Source organism: Paramisgurnus dabryanus, chromosome 21 (genome assembly GCF_030506205.2).
Source record: "Paramisgurnus dabryanus chromosome 21, PD_genome_1.1, whole genome shotgun sequence".
Lineage (NCBI taxonomy): Eukaryota > Metazoa > Chordata > Actinopteri > Cypriniformes > Cobitidae > Paramisgurnus > Paramisgurnus dabryanus.
Genome location: NC_133357.1, coordinates 25,018,419 through 25,032,951, shown reverse-complemented (window position 1 = coordinate 25,032,951; position 14,533 = coordinate 25,018,419). Strand labels below are relative to the sequence as shown.

General features: G+C 36.7%; 1 protein-coding gene across 2 annotated transcripts; it reads right to left on the bottom strand.

The window, feature by feature from the left end:
* Positions 1–8,627: 8,627 nt before the first annotated feature.
* phlda3 (pleckstrin homology-like domain, family A, member 3) lies at positions 8,628–13,395 on the bottom strand. 2 transcript variants are annotated; one of them, XM_065286382.2, is made up of 2 exons: positions 12,653–13,395; positions 8,628–11,123 (listed from the first exon to the last, which is right to left on the bottom strand). In XM_065286382.2, the coding sequence occupies exon 1, from the start codon at positions 13,036–13,038 to the stop codon at positions 12,655–12,657; it is 384 nt and encodes a 127-aa protein (XP_065142454.1). In that variant the 5' UTR covers positions 13,039–13,395; the 3' UTR covers positions 8,628–11,123; positions 12,653–12,654. The 2 variants fall into 2 exon arrangements, with proteins under 2 accessions (XP_065142454.1, XP_065138472.1); XM_065282400.2 differs by having other exon boundaries at positions 8,628–11,128; positions 12,653–13,393.
* Between the last annotated feature and the right edge of the window lie 1,138 nt (positions 13,396–14,533).

The window sequence follows — 14,533 nt, the reverse complement described above, 5'->3', positions numbered from 1 at the left end:
TCGTGCTAGCTTCATGCTAATTCATGTTAGCTTCATGCTAGCTTCATGCTAATTCATGTTAGCATCGTGCTAGCTTCATGCTAATTCATGTTAGCATCGTGCTAGCTTCATGTTAATTCATGTTAGCATCGTGCTAGCTTCATGCTAATTCATATTAACATCGTGCTAGCTTCATGCTAATTCATGTTAGCTTCATGCTAGCTTCATGCTAATTCATGTTAGCATCGTGCTAGCTTCATGCTAATTCATGTTAGCATCGTGCTAGCTTCATGTTAATTCATGTTAACATCGTGCTAGCTTCATGCTAATTCATGTTAGCATCGTGCTAGCTTCATGCTAATTCATGTTAGCTTCGTGCTAGCTTCATGCTAATTCATGTTAGCATCGTGCTAGCTTCATGCTAATTCATGTTATCATCGTGCTAGCTTCATGCTAATTCATGTTAGCTTCGTGCTAGCTTCATGTTAATTCATGTTAGCATCGTGCTAGCTTTATGCTAATTCATGTTAGCATCGTGCTAGCTTCATGCTAATTCATGTTAGCATCGTGCTAGCTTCATGCTAATTCATGTTAGCATCGTGCTAGCTTCATGCTAATTCATGTTAGCATCGTGCTAGCTTCATGCTAATTCATGTTAGCATCGTGCTAGCTTCATGCTAATTCATGTTAGCATCGTGCTAGCTTCATGCTAATTCATGTTAGCATCATGTTAGCTTCATGCTAATTCATGTTAACATCATGCTAGCTTCATGCTAATTCATGTTAGCATCATGCTAACTTCATGCTAATTCATGTTAGCATCATGCTAGCTTCATGCTAATTCATGTTAACATCGTGCTAGCTTCATGCTAATTCATGTTAGCGTCGTGCTAGCTTCATGCTAATTCATGTTAGCATCGTGCTAGCTTCATGCTAATTCATGTTAGCTTCATGCTAATTCATGTTAGCATCATGTTAGCTTCATGCTAATCATGCTAACATGATGTTAGCTTCCTGCTAATCATGCTAACATCATGCTAGCTTCATGCTAATCATGCTAGCATCATGCTAGCTTCATGCTAATTCATGTTAACATCATGCTAGCTTCATGCTTATTCATGTTAGCATCATGCTAGCTTCATGCTAATTCATGTTAGCATCATGCTAGCTTCATACTAATTCATGTTAGCATCATGCTAGCTTCATGCTAATTCATGTTAGCATCATGCTAGCTTCATGCTAATTCATGTTAGCTTCATGCTAATTCATGTTAGCATCATGCTAGCTTCATGCTAAGTCATGCTAGCTTCATGCTAATTCATGTTAGCATCATGCTAGCTTCATGCTAATTCATGTTAGCATCATGTTAGCTTCATGTTAATTCATGTTAGCATCATGCTAGCTTCATGCTAATTCATGTTAGCATCATGCTAGCTTCATGTTAATTCATGTTAGCATCATGCTAGCTTCATGTTAATTCATGTTAGCATCATGTTAGCTTCATGCTAATTCATGTTAGCTTCATGCTAATTCATGTTAGCATCATGTTAGCTTCATGCTAATTCATGTTATCATCATGCTAGCTTCATGCTAATTAATGTTAGCATCATGCTAACTTAGTGCTAAACATGCTAACATGGTAACTTTTGGTATCATGTTTACGGAAAGTTATAATACTAAACTAAACTTGTTTTAAATTTCTCTCAATCTGTTTTAAACATTCAGGCTAGGCTTTGTCAAGCCAACATAAAGTTTGTCTTCAAACTTTTCTATCTAGTTAAAAAATTTAATTGTAAACATGTATAATGATAATTTTTAAAAATGTAAAAAAATACACATGGTGAAACATCCACTTATGTCTGTGGTGTTACCAATATAAGTAAAAAGATAGCAACACCATAGACAAATTAGCCTAAATCCAGTCTTTTCTAAAATGGCGGCTGCCATCATGATAATTTTAAGATATGGGGACATTTAGGAAATATTAATAAATATATATTTATAAAAAATATTATTAAAATATGTAAAATCTGCAAGTTATAAAAATAACACCACAGACACTAAAGTGTGATACATGGAATTGTCAGAAACGTAGCTAACTTTAAGAAAATTAATAAGAAAGAATGCACACAACATGCACCCCTCAGATCAACCAATTTCATAAAATTGTACATGTTAAATAAAATCTATATTCACAATATAACCACTTCATTTGTGTTAAAAATTTTATTTTGTTGCAAGTACAATCCATGATATCCTCTGAGGTATGGTGGGAACATACATATTTAATACATACAAATGCAATCTCTCAAACTCTACTAAATATATTTTAAAACAAAACAAACAAAAAAAATGTTAATAGTGCACGAATTGTGTTTATCCTACAGAGTACAAACACGGAAACATTTGATAATTTATTGGTATTTAAAGTTTATTATAACTGTTGTAAAGTAGAGGGACACCAATTGCCACCACAAATAAAGTTTACAATGGACTCTTATTAAAGACTATGGCGACACCTGCTGATCGGCTAGAGTCATGAATTTAAAAAATGCATTTCTCTTCCAATGGTTATGACAGGAGATTTATTAGCTATTTAAAGGTGAATGAAATCTTATCAATGTTATTATTTGTAGCACTAGTATAGCAGTTATAATCACCATATCAAGTCCTTGAGGTTCACCTCACGATGATTGAGTCTGCCCACTGCTGGAGATCTACATGCATGTCATTTACTACATATATAGTTATTCTAATTATATTACTCAAAACTACTACACAAACATAAACAAGTAACGTACAGTTATAAAAACGTTTTTTTAATCTACATGTTAAAGTGTGTGAGAAAGAGAGGAACACGTCCAAAATCATCATGAAGGTCAAAGAGGTGAGCCCTGTAAGAGAAACAGACGTAAACCCCTTCAAATGGGTGGTCATCAGAATAAGGAAAGGTGTAGTAGCTGTTACAACTCAAGAGTGATTTTCTCTGAAGGATTAAATGGAGACATTGTTTATTGTACAGGGCTCTTTAGGGATGAATCTATTTTCTGTTTATATGCTGCAGGGTCTCACACTCATCTGCTATATTAACACACACACACACACACACACACACACACACACACACACACACACACACACACACACACACACACACACACACACACAGAGAGTCTCGGCGCCTTGCATGCTTCTGTTAATGACTTACAGATCTTTCTGGAATGTGTTTGAGAGACAGAGCTGTGCCATGAAAGACTATACATCAAATCAGTAATTTAGTTTCTGTTATGTTTTGATTTAACTTAAATCAATCTGATTCATTAATTTTAGCTTTTAAGTTTCTAAGATTATCATGAAAAGCATTTTGAAATGCATTTTGTCCATTTGATCTCAGTATTTTAATTAAATGTTTCATCAAGTTGCCAGAGATTTCTACGGAAGCCGAGAGAGGCCATGTATTATTATTTTTCTTGTTGTCGCATGACTTAATTTCTTGTGATCTCGAGGTAACAAAAGCCGTTTTCCCGTGATCTCAACATAAATATTGTATTTTGGTGATGTGATTAACTCTTTCCTAGCCAGCATTTTTTTTTTAAGTTGCCAGTTGTAATGATGCACCATGACGCTGAGGATCCATTTGCAAGCTTTTATTAACTCTCGAAGTCAGACAAAACAGGGTCAACACCAGTAGATACAACAACGTGGGCAAGGCAATACTCTTGGTCATTAAGCAGGCAATAAGTCAGGGCAGGCAGCAAACAATCTTAAATAACAGATAAACAGATCAAAATCAAACCGGGTAAACTCAGACAGATAAATGCTCAGAACTGACAGCCGGGGCAAATCAAGACTTTGCAAAGAGTTCTTCTTCTTTTTCTTTTGATGTTATGGCGGTAACGAACCAACTTTTGCAAAGAGTTCAAGTTCATGGGCAGCTTAAATAGGGTTTATGGGAAATGCAGTCCAAAACGCTATTACTCAAGAGATCTTAATTTGTTCTCTTTTTATCACCTCTCAAATATGGGTAGGTTTCTTCAAAAATACCAAATTTGGAGCAGATATCTGAGATAATTGTATTTTTGTGAATGACTTTTGTTAGAGATCAAATTCAGAATGATTATCAAAACATAAACAGAGTTTTCAGTGGATGCATCAGTGTTTTATAAGTTGGGTAAGGGGGCTTGCACACCAAAGTCTTTACACCCGCAGCTGGCGTATGTTTTCAATTGTTTCCAATAGAAGCTCTGCATTTTTCAAAAAAGCCAGAAGCTAGCGTTTTTTTCCAGGTTGAAAGCCTGCGCTCAGCAGTTTGTCCACGCTCAGTTTAAAAGCTTTGGTGTTCACAACCCCTAAGAGTGCCACCTAGTGGATAATAGCGGAAATATGGATTGCCATAAAAACTTGTCATTAGCAGGGAAGTGTTGACAAGATAACTTGACAAGATAACTTGTCAATGACGGGGAAAGAGTAAAAGGTAATGTGTACTCAATAGAATGTATTGTTTTGTTTGTAGACAGCAAAAGCATATTTAGCGAAATTAGCATGGATGAACAAATTGGATTTTACCTGGATCAGGGATTAGCTCATGCTGAAAAAAATTATGTCAGTAATTGATCTTTTAATAATCGTGAAATTAGGGGACCGTCTCTAAATTTACACCTTAATATCCATGTTTCTACTTTTAACAGCATTTAAATTAAATTACTTTAGTCAACAAATAGTCACAAAACCAACTGTGTTCATGTGGGTGTCACCTATAATGCACTTATTTAAAAAAAATTATGTTTATTAAATTAAACATTTATTTAAAAGAATGTTGAATGCTATTGAGGATAGAAACATCTACATTATAATTTTAGAGGACGGTATCTGAATTCATGAACATCAATCCAATATTATTAAGTCTATTGGCAATTATTAAAGGATAATTCCGGTATTTAATACTTTGAGTCTCATTTCTGGTTTGTTTTGGATGAACTACAGTGATGGACACTGGAATTTTGACAATGGGTTGTGTCTTGACTTTTTGACTTGTTTAGAAGCGTCTCTTGAATGCTTCAGAATGGAAGTCAATGGCCATGCACAAACATGTCATTAAAACAACACTTAACGTTCATTTTCAAAACTGTGCTACTCACCGAGTGGTTTGTGGTGTTCGTTGATGATTAAAAACAAGTTGTGTAGCGAAATACAGTTTCTGTCGTGTTTTATTTGGCATTTTGTAAAATTCCATTGACTTCTCTTGGAAGACTCATTGCTCGCTGATATATCACTCCGCTGCCGGGAAACAGAAAAGGGTCTGTTTACATGTGGTTGTAGTTTTTTCGCTCGGTTTCTCTCAGAAGAAATTTTTCCCATATTTGATGGCTCAGTGACCAGCTTTAGGTTTGAAGTTGAGCTCGATTGTGACTGTCTATACGCTAGACACCGAGCGTACTTGTATGGCAAAGTGGTTGTCGCCATCAAGTGGTCGGGAGTGTGTTAACGCTTCAGACTCAAATATAGAGCGGAAGTATATACGCGGTTGTGAGGTATCGGAAAAAATAGTTCCACTATAGCAAATAACACGGATTGAAATCATACATTGCGCCAATATATTTGTTTTTAATCATCAACGAACACCAGGAACCACTCGGTGAGTAGTACAGTTTTGAAAATGAACGTTAAGTGTTGTTTTAATGACATGTTTGTGCATGGTCATTGACTTCCATTCTAAAGCAGTCAAGAGACGCTTCTAAACGAGTCAAAAACTCAAGACATGACCCAAAATTTTTGTATCCATCACTGTAGTTCATCCAAAACAAACCAGACTCAAATCCTTTAACTACACTTGTGGTGACAGCGAAGACCCCAACTCATATCAGCAGTCCACTTCTAAATACACAAAATATTATGGACAGGAAATTACAGCATGGGATTTGAATTATGTCAGGATAATAAGAACACAACTTTAGTTATCTCGAAATCACCAGACAATTAAATCATGATCACCTGAAAACAAACTTGGCTATGTTGATCACGCGAAATTAAGTTGTGATCACGAGAAAACACGTAAGCAAAAATGATAGTACATGGCCTCTATCGTTTGTTCATGCTAATTTCGCTAAGTATGCTTTTGCTGTCTACAAACAAAACAATATGTTATACATAAGCTTTAATCACTTCACAAGAATACAACTTTTGTCATGTCGAGATCATGAGAAAATTAAGTCGAGATCACAAGAAAACAACTTTTGTTATCTTGAGATCACGAGAAATTAAGTCGTGATCATGAGGCAAGCAAAATATACACAGCCTAACTCTGCTTCCGTAGGTTTTCTGACATAATGTAGATAATAATAATAAAAGTACTTATTGTCCCACAGCAACACTAATGCTAACAGCAAAAATCTTAGTTAGGATGAACTAAGCAGTGTTTATTATCAGTGTTCAGCTGTTGAAAATGAATCCATTACTGACAGACTAACTGCTGTAAATCATACTTATCTTATTGCCGTGTGTGTGTGTGTGTGTGTGTGTGTGTGTGTGTGTGTGTGTGTGTGTGTGTGTGTGTACCTGGTAATAATCATGTTGTGGGGACCAATTGTTCCCACAAAGATAGGAATACCAGTAAATTTGTGACCTTGTGGGGACATTTTGAGGTCCCCATGAAAAAACAAGCTTATAAATCAAACAGAATGATGTTTCTTGAAAATGTGAAGTAGGAGAAAGGTTTCTGTGATGGTTGGGGTTAGGTTTTGGGTTAGGGGAAGGGAATAGAATATATAGTTTGTATGGTATAAAATGCATTACGTCTATGAAATGTCCCCACAAAACATGGAAACCAGAATGTGTGTGTGTGTGTGTGCGTCCTTGTGTGTGTGCGTGCACGTGTGTGTAGGAGAGTAAAGGCGTATCCACTGTGACTGCCAATATGTGGTGACTGTAAAGCGGTGAACCACACCTTTGGAAAAAAAAGATGCCACAACATGTCCACATGTAAACCTAAGCATTATATAATAGGAAGAGAGTGTGTTGTTAAGGCGTTGTATGCACACGGTCTCTTTGTTTTATGGTGTGGTTTTTACTGTAAATGCCACAAATTCAGGAATAATCCATTAATAAAGTTTGTAAAAGAACAAACTCAGTATACTGATATTATCAGATATGAATTATATGACTTTCATAGCAATAATTAGCACCACAGTATGTAACATGTGCAAGTTGTTCAAAGGAAAACACCACTGTTTTTCAATATTTTACTATATTTATACCTCAACTTAGAGGAATGATACATCCCTATCTTTTTTCAATGCGTGCACTTAATCTTTGTAAAGCACGTCGAGAATGTGTTAGCGTTTAGCCTAGCCCCATTCCTTCCTTAGGATCCAAACAGGAATGAATTTAGAAGCCACCAAACACTTCCATGTTTTCTCTATTTAAAGACTGTTACATGAGTAGTTACACGAGTAAGTATGGTGGCACAAAATAAAATGTGCCGTTTTAAGCAGATAAAAAGTGAGAACTATATTATTTGGCGGAAGAGCGCTTGGTTTGCAGCACTTCCACCTCGGGCGCAGTAATATTGACGGAAGTTTGAGCGAGAGGGGGAGTAGTCAGGAGTGATGATGTTATTGCCCCAGGGTCAAAGTTTTATTTTGTGCCACCATACTTACTCGTGAAAGTATTCATGTAACAGTCTTTAAATAGAGAAAACATGGAAGTTCATCCCTGTTTGGATCCTAAGGAATGAATGGGGCTAGGCTAAATGCTAACACATTCACAACGTGCTGTACAAAGATTAAGAGCATGCATTGAAAAAAGATAGGGATGTATTAATTCGTCTAAATTGAGGTAAGAACATAGTAAAATATTGAAAAACTGTGGTGTTTTCCTTTAACATAATGTAGGCCTACTTTTTTTCTCATTGATTGGTATAGGCTCAGACTGGATATTTATCTTGCCTCTTCTTTAACGGTGATGTTTTATGTACTAATAGCATTTATTACTTTTTTCACATTCACATAATTATTTAGCAATACTGAAAGAAGACAAATGAATACGAAAATTCTCAGATCATTTGGATGCTTCAGCTATACTGTACAGAATAAAAGTGCAAGATATTTTTATTAAAAAATAAATAAATAAGTTTGTGTTTAGTTTAGGAAAGGAAGTCAGACAGTAGGCCTATACATCTGTGATGGCATGTGAACTACTCCTTTAAAACTAGTTGAGTCAGGTTTATATCTCAGTAGGCTAACTCCAAATGTTATGCTTCATTCATTGGATTATTGTCATCTTTTGACTAGGTTATTTTTAATGACATCTCTGTATTTGGTCTGCGTTATATCTTTGACTTTCTGGTCTTCTTGCGGGAACAGGAATATTTACAATAGTATAGCAGGGTACCAAACAGGAGGTAAATCATATCCAGTCTTGTTTAGACAGCACATCTTAATGGATTCAAGCAAATCAAGCTTAACTGTTGCAGTAAATTCACTTTGAAGAATTACGCAACTTATTTGTGACAATACAACTGTAAAGCAGGTGTACATTTATGGCTGTTATCTTTTTCTAGAGGGTTTGTCACAAAGCAAATTACATCTTTGCAGCTTGCCGAGACCAATTAATATATTCCGATCTATTTAAACACTATACACACACCCAAAGACATTCACAAGAGCACTTTATTTTGAAACTGCACAACATAACAAGACCGTTTTACAAATATAGTAAGGTCAAGCTGTAAGAAAAAAGTCTTGGTGAGGTTTTGCTGCCAGGCTGCTGAGTCATCTCATGATTGTGGCTTTTTAAACAGAGCGTTCTCAGTAGCCGAGGCTCCGGGGTTTTCCAATACACACAATCTCCCTATTATTGCAACACCACAGGCACAGCCCAGGGCATTAAATCCGCCTGGAGGTGGGACCACACCGGCAAGTGTACAATGTGTGCTCGATTACAAACTAACTTACTGATGTTAACGAACTGCTACCGCTACTGTGTGTGTGTGGCAGATCAAAATCTGTTAATTTATTTACATCTACATTCTTTAAAATTAAGGTGCTTCACGATGGCATAGAAGAACCATATTTGCCCAAATGGTTCCAAAAAGAACCGTTAACATCTGAAGAACCTTTGCATTTCCAAAAAGGTTCTTTGTGGTGAAAAAGGCTCTTCAGATTGTTAAAGAATAAAGCCGCCTTTCCACTAATGTACACGACATTCGGACACGACTGTTGGAGTTCGCCCTCTAGTGGCAGCCGTAATGAAGATTCAGTTTAATTCTAATGGGAGAGAAGCTCATTCCAGCACAAATGGTTTCAATCTAATATTTATCATTGTGGAAAAGATAAATGAATGCAAATCAATGAAACAATAAACTGCTATGCATATACAGTATGACAAATGTTTTGTAAAGAACATATTGAGACAAGATAAAAACAATAACGTATACATATTAAATTAATATTAATAGTTTTTTTAATTGTTCAAATGTTACTGATATAAAGTTATTTTATATCAATCACCTCATTTCATTGGAATACACTGAAATACATCACGTCCGGTCGTCGTATCGCATGCGGTGTAGTCGCACAAGTTCAAACTTATGGATTTAACGGATCCAATGCTTGCTCACAACGGATACGAAAATTATCAACCGTCATTTGTCGTGTTCAGTGGAAAGGCGGCTTAAGAAAGAAATAGTTCTTGGAAGAACTAAAAACAAAATGGTTCTTCTATGGCATAGCCTTCTAAGCACCTTTATTTTTAAGAATTTCGGCACTTTATGGTAGTGTGAAAACAAACTGATTGCGGTATGTTTCAGAATACATACTTAAAAAATAAAGATCTTTATTAAAAAACCTTTAACATCCAACGAAGCTATTTATTGCACAAAAGGATCTACAAACTAAAAAATAATAAAAAGGAAACATTAAAGGTTCTTTTGAAACCAAAAATGTTTCTCCTATGGCATCTCTGTGAAGAACCCAAACCGTTTTTTAGGAGTGTACCGTCCATTGCACACCTACTGTATGCGAGGAGCATGCTAAGATGTAAGACTTACAGCACAATAACAAAACCTACTCAGTCGGTAAAAAAGCCCTGTTTGACAACTTTTCTCAAACAGAACAGGCGGGACACTATTAGTCAGTGAAGCCATTGTCCGGGCATGTGCCGTACAAGCACTTGAGTTTAAGAGTCGGGTACGAGAGGAAATAACTGCTGCACTTAACACATGAATTTAAAGCAGACACTATTCTCCTGGGCTTCTTATTAGCCGCCGGGCTTCAAACATCCAGCTGTTGCCCTGGGCGTTTGCAATTTCATTAAGAGAAAATCACACTAATGTGCCTTATTTGACCAAGCATCTGTTTGAACAAAGTGTACCTTATGACATCATATGTTTTTGTGTACTATTCAAAAACACTCATTTCCTATAAAGAAACAGGAGGTCATTTTCCAACTTTGGCAGCTGCCTGGGTTACAAAAGCTAGAGAATATAAAGAAACTGTGTTTAAAGTAAAAACAGCATCGCCCAGTTTTCCATCCATCCATGGGATACATTCCAGAAAACGGCGGTCTGGTCTTCCTGCTGTGTTAAAAACCTCGAAGAACTGAATGAAACCAGATTCTCTTTATGAAATGTTAAACAGTTCAGCACAGCGGCCGTGAGTCATACTTCATCTATGGTTAATGTCTCTTAAAGCAGCATCATGCTTTATAATACTGTGTAAGTCCAAAACAGTGTCCTCCATTTGGTACATTTAGTTCAAGGTAAATGCGTCTTCACCAATATCCACGCATGACACTCAGGCATTGTGAAATTAACGTGTTGAATAATGGCGATGAGCAATCCAATGGGTTTCTCAATACTGCCATTGGCCTCAGCAACAAAAGTGCGTGTAAAGCCACTCCACTGTGTACAAAAGCTTATCCACGGTGATTAACACCAACGGCTACAATTCTATCCACTTTGTCTGTATACACGCAAAAAGGTGTGTGTATCACTTTAAAAAATGGTGAAAGTACAAAAGAAAGGAAACGAGTCTTCTCCGTGGTCTACCGTGCTTAGTTTAGTATAAACCTTTCATCAGGTGATTTCTTAACATAAGGTTTCCATTTGGTGCCTTCGGTTTTGTGTCCTTCTTTCGTCCAGTCTGGGTCTGAGCTGAGGAGAAACAATGGTGCATTAGTGTGATGTTTAAAGATTTATGAACTTCACTGAAGTGATGGCTGTGGAAAGAATCAGAGCACGTGGGTTCAGTCATTTAAAGGGATAGTTCGGCCAAAAATGATATTAAACCCATGATTTACTCACCCCCAAGCTGTCCGAGTTGCATATGTCCATCGTTTTTTAGACAAACATATTTTTGGATATTTTAGAAAATGTTTTAGATCTTTCAGTTAATTAAATGTGAGGTTACGGGGTCCACGACCTTCAAGTCCAAAAAAAGTGCGTCCATCCTTCACAAAATAAATCCAAACGGCTCCAGGATGATAAACAAAGGTCTTCTGAGGGTAATCCGCGCGGTGTTGTTGTAGAAATATCCATATTAAAAATTTTATTAACGTAAATAAATACCTCCGGTAGCGCCGCCATCTTAGACTCCTCTGTATTCAGGAGAGAGTATTAGCGTAGTGTACGCACTTTTCTTAGTGACGTATGACAAATTCGGAGGGCGGGGGGACAGAGCAGCAGCAGAGTAACCTCCGTAGGCTGCGTAAGCTCTCATCCTGAATGCGGACGCGACTAAGATGGCGCTACCGGAAGATAGTGATTTTAGTTTATAAAGTTTTAAATATGGATATTTCTACAACACCACCGCGCGGATTACCCTGTGAAGGATGGACGCACTTTTTTTGGACTTGAAGGTCGTGGACCTCGTAACATTACATTTAATCAACTGAAAGATCTAAACATTTTCTAAAATATCCGAAAATGTGTTTGTCTGAAAAACGATAGACATATATTACTCGGACAGCTTGGGGGTGAGTAAATCATGGGTTTAATATCGTTTTTGGCCGAACTATCCCTTTAATCATCAATTGAGTAGATATAGAAAATTAGGCGTTTCATCCAGAAATAGAACTCGCAGCAGACTGAAAGTTGAAGGGGCGGGGTTAACGGATGCTCCACCCAAAACATCTGGCTGACATCATCAGAGAAGGATCATTATTTAATTATTTTAATAATGACCCACATGGAATAATTGTTTATAATAAAACTGCAATATTCCATAAAAAAATAGGAATTGTCAGTTTTGATTTTATAGGGACTTTAAGTCTCAAGAGCAACAAAAATTTGTTAGTGTTAACTGTATAAAATCTAATTTTGCATCTTTCTTATGGTTAAGAGCAATACAGTTGCACTGTTTACTATCCTACAACACATACATTTATAACCAAAGCTATGGGATTTCCTTAAATGCACTTTTAATATTAAGAGAATTAAAGCTGCTTTGAAACAAACTGTATTATACTTATTTCAAAATAAAGGTGACTTGACAGTGAACGAATATTTCGTCGTGATTTTCCTACAAATGATAATAAGGCACATGCGTCAAGACTCACAGTCTTTAAAAAAAGGTTAAATGAAAAGCAGCTGTTAAGAGTTCAGAGAACGCCTGAATGCTTTTTCAGTACCAACCATTACAAAGCGGTAAATAGCAGATATAAAATCCGTTCATCGTACCCTCAAAGCTCGACATCTCCCTCCCCGCAGCTGCCCAGATGTGACATATGTCTGTTCCTGCCGGTCTGAACGGCGACGCGGTTTTTGAAGCGCACCAGCGCGAGCGCAATCTCCGCGTTCCACGCCGTTCCCTCCTGCTGGCATCTGAAGTCAATCTCTTTACCGTCGCTCATCACGATGGTGAAGTACACCAGACCCCGCGTATACTCCACGCAATCCAGTGTGTTCATCTGTTCGAAGCGCATCTCTTTTCCATTATCGCCTTTACAGTCATACAGACAGATTCCGTCCTCGGTCAAAACGCAGCGCTTCTTCTTCCACAGCTGTAGAAGTCCATTGCTCCTCTTTTCTAAATAACCATCCTTCATGATTTTACACTGGCTCATGGTGAGTGAAGTGTAAAAATGTACAAAAACAACGTAAGGCTGGCATGAAATGACCAAAGGTGAAGCGTCCAATGCTGTTTTCGCGTAGCGTTTAAATATTTTACGCAAACGCGCATAACCGATGTGCGCCTACAGAATATAAGGCTTCATTTGTGCCGTTTAGTTAAACACTAAATGTTTCCGTTGAAAGTAATTGTATCAAGAAACCGGTTCAGTTTTATAACACATCGTCACTACAGTGCCGGCGGACACCTCTGTGGTTAAAGATCAATTTCCGACTTTTATTTATTGCTACAGTCAACTTGGAAGTCCCATAATCCGGGCATGTTGGTACTTGCTCCTCTGAAAGCGACTCTTCTCGTGTTTCTGAAGGAAGGACTCACTCCCACCCCTCGTGACGTCACACGAGGATTAGCCCTAGTTTAACCGCACACTCGCACACAGTGGAATGCTGCTGCCGACTGATAAACATAAGCGTGTGCATTCATTCATTCATTCATGACATTCAAACGTCCGAGTGCGTTTTGGGTGAAATGGTGTTTGTTTGTTTCATTTTAGTTTAATGAAAGAGTTTGCTGCTGTTATGTTCTTAAAATCTTAAATGATTGTCACCGATTGTAGGCCTAATAGGTCCTATTAGAATACACTTTTAGTACACATTATACTATTTTCACGCACCAATTGTACTTAATATACAAAAAAAATTCTTTAGTAGGCCTACTTTTTAAAATAAACTTAATAACATCAAAGTGTACTTTTGACTGTGCTATTCCGAGACATTATGCTATTTATTTCAATCCAATAAAAATCTATTAATGTAGCCTATTACTGGTATTTAGTACAGTTTTTTCAAGTGCACTAAAGTACAACTGTTATTTTTTTATTTGTTGTGTATAACTTTTACACTTGTATTTAGCACAAAATTAACAATTTACTACAGATATACTTGCTGGTTTTTAAGTAGGCTAACATATTTGTTAGGATAAAATATCAAAGTTGAAATGACTTGTAAATCCAAGTTGAATATATTTAAAATTGAAGGGGAAAAATAAAATATTTTTTGTATCTTTTTAACAGGCAACTTTAACAAAAAAAGTTATTGTCACAGAGTTAAAACAAACAGAATGGAGTAGAGAATAGATATCTTCATGTACTATCATCTGAGGGTGAAAATAATTTGGGCACAGATGTGATATCACCAAAAGCATTTTCAAAGTTCTACTTAAATTTTAATTGGAATTTTTTTGCCTGTACTTTATATGGCTAATATGCTTTCCAAGATGACAGCCAAAAATAAACATATCAACTTCATGTCTCGATGTTGGATCTCCACCTCTTAAGAATTACAGAAAGCGAAACCTATCAGATATTGTTGATGACACAGAAATGGAATGATGAACATCCATGAAAGCCACTGCTGGTGGGAAATAGGCGATCCTTTCATAACTGAAATATTGTAGGACCACATTTTGCATTCTGTCCACTAGAGGACAAT

Coding starts and splice junctions, on each gene's coding strand:
- phlda3 (XM_065286382.2), bottom strand. CDS start 13,038: ATGAGCCAGTGTAAAATCATGAAGGATGGTTATTTAGAAAAGAGGAGC.